The sequence below is a fragment of the Limulus polyphemus genome, unplaced genomic scaffold, assembly GCF_000517525.1.
Source record: "Limulus polyphemus unplaced genomic scaffold, Limulus_polyphemus-2.1.2 Scaffold7527, whole genome shotgun sequence".
Lineage (NCBI taxonomy): Eukaryota > Metazoa > Arthropoda > Merostomata > Xiphosura > Limulidae > Limulus > Limulus polyphemus.
In genome coordinates, this window is record NW_013673137.1 from 1,501 (window position 1) to 10,501 (window position 9,001).

The window sequence follows — 9,001 nt, forward strand, 5'->3', positions numbered from 1 at the left end:
AATACATTGATTCATAATGGCATATTTATTGCACACAAACTTTATATTGTAATAATAATTAGACTTCAATGAATCTTCCAGTTTCTTTATGTTTTTTATTTCAACTATATAAATCCCATATCTATGAATTTTCCACTCTCTTGTAAGATCATTACTGTAAATAAAATCTTCTGTGGTATTTTTTTTTAGTCTTTACTTCAAATGCCATTAAAATGGATCTCAACTGGAACTTGTAATCCTTATAATACTTTTAAAGATCTCACTTCAACTGTACACTTCACATTATTTTTTATTTTCATCAACTCCTGTAGAGTCTTTATTTCAACTGTTCATTGTCTTTCAAACGAATCTTAACTAGAACTTGTCATTTTGAGATAGACTTTGTAAAGGTTTCACTTCAACTGTAGGGTCTTTACTTCAACTGTTCATTATGTTTGGAATGGATCTTAAGTGAAATTTGTAATCTTAGACTCTTGTAAGGACCTTATTTCAACTGTACACATTACATTACTTTGTATTTTCATTACCTCCTGTAGGATCTTTACTTCAATTGTCACTCTTTCTTGAACTAAACAATTCTCAATTAAAATGCTAGTCCAGAACAGACTTAGTATAAACAAATCCTCACTGAATTATTTTACTTTTCCAGTTGTGATGAACATTGAAAGGGCTAGTAGCATCAATTCTTTACAATAGCTACTTCAATTTTCACTAGTGCGAGCCTTCTGAAGTTTTTAGCCAATGTAATCCAACCACATATAATTTTCCTTCAATATATTACAAAACCTTTTTCACTACAAGTCTTTCATTATCACATTTTCAGGTTTACTTCAGTAAATTTTAGTAACTATTAAGATTTAACTAAGTTTTTCTGCTACAGTAATTTTCCAATATAGTATGAATTCTTTTTTAATTTATCTAGAAGTTAAGGTGCCTATAATATGTGATAACAAATATAAATGGTTTTTTACAGCCAGTCCAGACCATCTTTTTCGACTTGCATTGCAAACAATAATGCATACTTTCTAGTAATGTGTTTCAATGTTATGTCTTATTAATTCTCTCTGTTTCTAAGGCATAGATGAAAACTGTCTCTGATTTTCATTCATTGTAGTATCTATAAACATGATTAAGATGCTTAGTTAAGATACATAATTAAAAATTTTGATTTTTTGTCAACAAGACATGATGCTTTCTAAAAGTTTGAAAAAATATGGGAAGATTCACAAACAATATTAAAAGTTACAGTATGTAAACTACAAAGGTCAACTTTGGGTCACATGATTGGTCAAACTGACCAGGCCTGTAACGAGAAAGTTACGAGGACTTGACCTTTTTCTGTCATGAGTTATTAGGTTACTTAACTTGACTTTAAGAAATCAAAATGGGCCAATCTATTTAAACACTGAAGTGTCAGTACTTGACCATAAACAGCCAATGTAGATTTGTTGTGATAGGCTTTAATTTTATGGTGTATTTTTAAATCAGTCTTATAAAATTAATAGAAGAAATGACTTAGAACAAATTTCATGTATCCAATTGTAGGAAAATTGTTGCGAAGGTCCATGACTAATGAACACCAGCTGCAAATTGTTTTTTGAGAGTGTTTATTTGCAAACATAGCAAGCGCTAAGACAAATGCACAATTAGAGATTATATGGACCCTCTAGCATTCTTGTCATCAAAGGATTACTTTGACTGGAGCATTACAAAAGTCTAAGTGCATATCATTTATGTTGATAAGGCAGATTGACTGGTTGTTCATGATGATCAGAGTGCATATTATATTTGGGAGTGTATTGTATTCAGAAAATCACAGTACAATGAATTTAGAGTTCTGTAAAGAGACCTTTTTGTACTTACCAGATGTACTTTCTAATCCAGATTTGATTTGTTGTAGCTCTTGAAATTGAGATTCTTTTTTCCTACTAATAACAACATATTTTAAACTGTTTAGGTTATTATCATCACCACTGTCACTGAACTTGGAAAAAACTTCATCTTGTAGTAGATCATCAGGCTGCTCAGTTTTCACTTCAATAACTTTGTTCTGAAATCATACAATATTAAAATGGTCAATAAAAAACAATAACTAGTACAATCACTGAAGTAGACAAATACATACAAAGTTGTGGTAATCCAAGGTTAAATTAGACACACAGTTACCTGATCTCTGTAACAACTGGAGATTCAAGGAACTTGTATGTGGAAGGACAGTTATAATGATTTGTTATATGTGAAATGAAAGAGTAAAACAAAAACACTTTACTAACTGAAGACATTCAAAAGAATACCTGATTGTCCAAGCGATGTAGGACTACTGCATTGTGGTATTATTAAAATACAAAATAAATGAAGATGAGTATGTTAAGATGAAACAGAAGAACAAATGAAAAAAAAAATCTTCACAAAAATGAAACAACAATGAGATTCAAGTGAGTTCTGACTCAAATCAGAAGTTAATCTGTTTGGAAATCCCAAACATCATTACCAGTTCACTTCTATCTCTCTCTGTACCTGACCAATCAGGTAATAAAATCACAATAATACTTAAACATCTGCTCCACGTGACAATCATATAGTGGACCCATGTGTCCAAGGTGAAGTACCACAAAAATTACATGTATATATACATCCTATGAAACAGTTAGTAGTTTTCATGTTTGGACCATAATACAGAAAGTAACACCTAAGGCTGAATTTTGCAAGTGATCTTCATTTGATTTACAATAAAATCTTATTAAGAGCTTTGAAAATGTTAACAATTTTGAAAATATGAAATATACACTGTAGAAACTGAGATAATTAGTACCACAGTTTACTAAATTAAAAACATTATGATATAAAACTGGCATTCAAAACTGAGAATTTGTAACGAGTACACAATTTTAAAAATTTAAAACATTTTCCAATAAGGCAAAAACTAATTTGCATAAATAGAAAAAAATTCTTCCTGTTATTCCTCTTCTCTTTGATTTACTGTTCATTATAAAGATTGTTTTGCATTGTTAACTTACCATATGTATTTAGGACTAACCTAAATTTCCTAAGCTATCAGAACCTTGTGAGGTATTATTGGGATTATGGCAAAAATACAGTTACCAGTGAGAGTGCTCAATTGATGAAACAATGCATTCTAACGTTTATAAGTAGAAACACAAGAAAATAATATTTAATTACCAGGTAGATTTTTTTGTTTCACACTAAGTACACAGTTTGCTCTAATTGGACGTTAATTGAACATATCACGTGCAGTTTCATATTTTAGATTAACATACAAAAATTGAATATAATATACAAGAAAGTAAATTACAAACTGTTTTTAAAATACTTATTACCTCAGTCTTCTCTGTTATTACATCACAGTTCTCTTCCTGGTTCTCTTTTGCTACAGTGAACTTCAAAACGGTATGTGATGATCTGCCTCCTAAGGAATCAGCTATTCCTATTGCTAGAAGTATAAATAACATATATTTGTCTGTAACAAGACTGGATATTATTATTCATCACTAAATCACAATAAAGGTTCACATAACATAATGACCTACCAATGTGGGCATGTGTCAGAAGGTAATCTTTCACAGTCAGTCATGTCTCACCTTAAAAACGTGATGTTTGAAGCTGGAAAACAGCAGGTGAGAGTTATTTTTGTGTACAGACACACAAATTTGTCCTTTCACGAAACACGAGGGTGGTTCAAATGACTAATGACATCAGCAGTTGCTTCTATTTTTTCTCCACTTCCTTAATATCAGTATAAAAACATGTAAAATTTTGTACACTAAGTTTTGACCATTAAGTATCTACACAATTATTGAAAATAACTACCTATGAGCTGTATCAACATCAGTAACACAACAACCCTATGCTGCAGAATTACTGTCAAAATAATCTAGTGAAGTTGAGCATAACTGTGTGTGACAAGTCAGACTATAACAACACGGTGAGACATCGTTTCAATTTAACATACCTAACCCTCAGCTTCAAAAAAAACTTTCTTTTAATTTTATGGTTTCATTACTGTCTTTTAGACCCTTTCTCTCCATGAAAAGCAGTAAAACACAAATATTCTAGTTGAGCTTTAGGGTAAACAAATGATCAAGTTACAGGTATGCACAAAATGTGAGCTTGAGTAATATATCAACTGAGCTTGGGAACTTTATAATTTTACCCAGGTTTTGCTACCTAGTAGTTTCTAACATTTATATTGTAGTTACTTTTGTTAAAAAAATACATAATAATAAATAAAAAACATACAAAAAAACCTAGATATTTAGCACTTATGCTAGTGTTAAGGCCTTTTGTGCTCAATTATGTGGCACATTAACCCTGCTTTCATCTCATGAAGTTTTTAAATAAAAATTCATGTGTCTTTCAAATATGCATTTTACAACACATTTTTTATGTATCAAAACTCAAATATAATGTCCAAAACTATTATAATTTAACTGGCTTTCTAACTAAGCTATAAATGTGTTAAAAAACTCCATTAGCTGTTCCAAGTTGAAAAACAATTACAGGCAAATAATACAAGACCAAACTGTCTACAAATGCCCACCAAAATGCCATAAATATAAGAAGGTTTTCATAAAATAAAAATACTCTTTCTACTGGTTATAAACAAGTATATAAAATATGGACAGTTGGTTTAGATAATTGCTTTAAAAGCTATAAGGTTGGAGGGGCATGTCTGGTTGGTTTGACAAATTGAAATTTAAATGATAAAATTTTAATTAAATTTTGAATGTAACTCTGTTAAAGGTCATGAAATGCACACTTTGACCCAGCCTGAGTGCACTGGTTAAAATAAATTATTTGTATAACCACTTAGTGAACCATACTTTATTGATTTTGTCTATTTCTAATGGTTTGAACTTCATAACTCTCATATGCCTGCTTGTTAACTCACATGTGTAAGAGGTGTCGCTTTGACACCTAATAACTTCCAATACTGATAACAAGATTTTTTTCCATAATTGGAGCACTGATTAATTATAGGGTTTGTGTTTTACAATTTATTGAACCAATATTTTCTTCTCACTATATATGTATACACACAAACACACATATATACATTTTTTGTCAAAGCTTACACGTTTTTGTATTTTCCGATGAATGATTTAACTGCTTAACAGTAATATATGAAAATAATTTTATCTATGATGTTAAATTAACTAAAGTTCCATAGTCGAGATCGTGAAATTAGTTTTCACTGATCAATCACCATTACTTGAGAGGATTATGTAGAGTTACTTATAATGGTATGACACTAAAAATCAATGCAGAGTATCAGTATAATTTTCCAGATAAATGGTTAGTTGTGCTTTTGTTTAGCAATTTTAATATTTGTTCTTCAGTAACTTCCAACAGTTTTTCTGATGATTATGCACTACTGATTATTAAGTATATTCATGTTTCATGTATTTGTGAGTTGTGAAGATTTATGGAGCAAATGACTGGTGATATACGAGTGATGACCTACTACAATTTTCTTTAACTTCATTAATATTAATGTTTGAAATGTTTAGATAATTATGAATATATTTTTAATTAACATTTATACTTATGATGATTATTTACATTCTTAGATTAGTATATGGATATAGGACTGAACAAAGTCTCTAACTTTGTAAGAGATTACCAAGTGTATGGAAAACTATCATTAACAGCATGAAACCCACACACTGATGATTCAATGATTTGTACTCATTACATAATTTGGTTTTCTAGTATATTAATTTATCATATTAACAAGCAATAATATTACTGTAGTAAATTATACTTTTATTACTGTACCAACAGTCAGAACTGGGTAATTAACTCGATTAGCCGATATAAATGGTTATTTATTAACACTGGTTACGTCAATTACTGTCAGGTAAAAAATTAATTAATCAAAATTACAGTTAAATCAATTATCAAGAAAGTAATCAACTAATGGAAATTAGTGTTTCTGATTATTCCAACTATCCAAGTAATCAAAATATTGTCTATGTGATTTCTTGTTATTATACTTGATTAAATTCAGCATTTAGCGTAATAGATTAGTGCCGACTCATGCAAGTAATCAACTAATGGAAATTAGTGTTTCTGATTATTCCAACTATCCAAGTAATCAAAATATTGTCTATGTGATTTCTTGTTATTATACTTGATTCAGCATTTAGCGTAATAGATTAGTGCCGACTCATGCAAATAATCAACTAATGGAAATTAGTGTTTCTGATTATTCCAACTATCCAAGTAATCAAAATATTGTCTATGTGATTTCTTGTTATTATACTTGATTAAATTCAGCGTTTAGCTTAATAGATTAGTGCCGACTCATGCAAATAATCAACTAATGTAAATTAGTGTTTCCAATTATCAAAGTCTCATGTAAGAACAATTGAATAGTTGAATGTAATTGATCAATGAGCTTGACAATTATTCGATCAGCAAGTTCCACTAAACATCAACTCTACCACTTACAACAAAAATACGAAATAAAGAATGCTGTGTATCTTTAATACAGCTCTATGAACTTGGAAAATGTTGACATGCAATTATCTCAGATAAAACCCTTTCATGATTTAGACACAAGTATTTGTTAGCATTGTGTCAGCATTAGTCAAATTAATGAGTTGATCAGTGACTGATGGTTTGTTTGTTTAAGTACAGAACTGTATGGGCTATCTGCTGTGTCCACCCTGGGGAATCAAACCCTGGATTTTAGCATTGTAATCTGTTAACTTACTGCTGTCCCATCTGGACACAAGCTGTTCAATGAATGTACTATAATCTACTGTTAATGTTTTATACCACTAATTAATTGTAATTAGATGGCTTAATGGTACATCACTGTCAAGAATATACTATCAATATACTGTACAATATACACTACTGGATATAGTAGTAGTAGTAGATGATGGAGTCATACTAATTACAGTAGTAGTAGATGGCTTAATCAGACTGATTACAGTAGTAGTAGCTGGTTTAGTCAGACTGATTACAGTAGTTGATTAGAAGTGAAGCAATAGGGTGTTTTAAGTATACACCAGTCCAACTTTGTTGTAAGTATAGAACTGCTATTTCTCCTATTCAGTTAATGTAGTTTTAGATAAAGATAGTAAAGTAATCATATAAAGGACATTAATGATTATAAAAGAGTGAAATATCATGTGTGAATGATATTGGTTAATAGTGATTAACTTGAAAGTGAAAGTTAGATTGTAAACAGAGTTAAAAAATGTAATCCCCTCTGGGATTACAAAGCAAAAGTAGATATGTCCAGCAGTTTGGAATAAAAGATTGAGTGTCAATGGTGTTAATGAAGTGTCATCAGTAATTGTAGTAGAAATAGAAGGTACAGTATGTCAATTATTGGTTGACACAGGTGCTCAATCTTCACTACTAAGTGCAGAACTAGTAAGTAAAAATCTGACATTTTTAGATAATGCCTGGAAAGAAGTTTCTAACAGTATTTTAACTTCTATAACAGGATATCCTGTTAAAACGCTAGGTAAATATAATGTACACATGAGAGTAAGAAAGTTAGAGTTAGAACAGTCATTTTACATCTGTAAACAGATAGATTTATAAACAGATGGTATCATAGGGCAAGATTTCTTAAGGAATATGACACTGAAATATCTCTTATTTCAAGTAAGCTGCACATAGAAATGGAGATCTTAAGTTTTAAAGGACTCAAATCCTCAAACTTATGTGTAACAGTTAAGACAAATGATACCTTCCCACTGACTAAAGCTAATAGCCAGATGTCTAATGCTAGCATTATCAAGGCTCAAGATCAACAGTCAAAATACAAAAGCACTGATCTATTAGAGTGTAGCGATACATGACAAAGTCAGAGAAGTAACAATAAGAAGTGTTTAAAAAGGAATCCAGTGAGTAAGTGTTCACAGAAAAACTCTAAACCCATCAGAAGTGATAGTAGTAGTAGTAAGAAAACAAAGAATAAAGGAAGTAACAGTAAATTAAGGCAGAATTAGTTAGCAAATAAGACTTTAAAACAGAGAAATAGTAATTCAAACCTCTTAGATGTCTCTAAACTTATAACTAACATAAAAAACAGAGAAGGAGTGTTTGAACTAATAAGTGCCTTTAAGATTAGTTAAAGTAACTGAAGCACCTGCAAGAAGTCAATTTATTGTTGAAACTAAAGTAAGTGACTTTAAGTACAATTTAGAAGTGTTAGTTGAACCTATTGAGATAGAAGAATCAGGAGTTTATATAGCTGCTTGTATTAGTAAAGTATCTGAGAAAGACACAGTGCCTATAAAAGTGTTAAATGTAACTGAAACACTACCTAAACATATAGTAGTAGGTAAGGCTAGTAGCAGAGAACAAGTAGCTGCAGTAGGACAGCATAATTTTAATAATGTTAAGAAACAGGTGCAACAAAGTAAGATAGATTGGGATTCTATTTTAGAAAATGTAAAAAAGAAACAAACAGGGTTTAATAACATTGTTAGCAGAGTATAGAGATATATGTGTAGGAGAAAATGATCGTAATGGTTGTACAAAGAAAGTTAAACACAAGATAGTGTTGATTATTAATAAGCCTATAGCACAGAGACCCTATAGAGTACCAGAAAAATAAAACACAGGGTTGAGTTAATCTGATGACTACTGGCTACTAACTTTCTAAGTAGGCAATGCAAGTCTTGCTATATTTCAATCCAACAATAAAACTAGTGGATGAATATTTTTGAAAATTCATAAATACTTTGACAAATGTAGGTAGTTTAAGAAACATAAAGCCTATTACTTTTAATAAATTTCGTTTTTTTGCATTATGATCTTTAATATCTTAGAAAATTACAGTAGGAAATCGTATTTATAGGAAATGATTACAATATTTATATTTGCTACAAATTTGAACTTATTACTTTTAATGTTTTAGTACATTATTTTGAAATCCCCAAAAAATTGTATCATCCATAAAATGCAAATTTTATCTATTTTTATTTTTTTAATAATCACGTGTACTTCTTATGGT

General features: G+C 30.1%; 1 protein-coding gene across 7 annotated transcripts in view; it reads right to left on the reverse strand.

Moving 5' to 3' along the window:
- Positions 1 to 472: 472 nt before the first annotated feature.
- LOC111089831 overlaps positions 473 to 9,001 on the reverse strand; it is a 35,722-nt gene continuing 27,193 nt past the window's right edge. For 4 of the 7 annotated variants that reach the window (XM_022402982.1, XM_022402985.1, XM_022402984.1 and 1 more), the window contains exons 3-4: positions 3,339 to 3,451; positions 474 to 2,050 (exon numbers count right to left, since the gene is read on the reverse strand). In XM_022402982.1, the coding sequence (XP_022258690.1) occupies positions 1,814 to 2,050; positions 3,339 to 3,451 (350 nt within the window). In that variant the 3' untranslated portion in view covers positions 474 to 1,813. Of the gene's footprint in view, positions 2,051 to 3,338; positions 3,452 to 9,001 lie in introns of all 7 variants that reach the window. The other 3 variants (XM_022402986.1, XM_022402987.1, XM_022402983.1) reach the window with 2 other exon arrangements.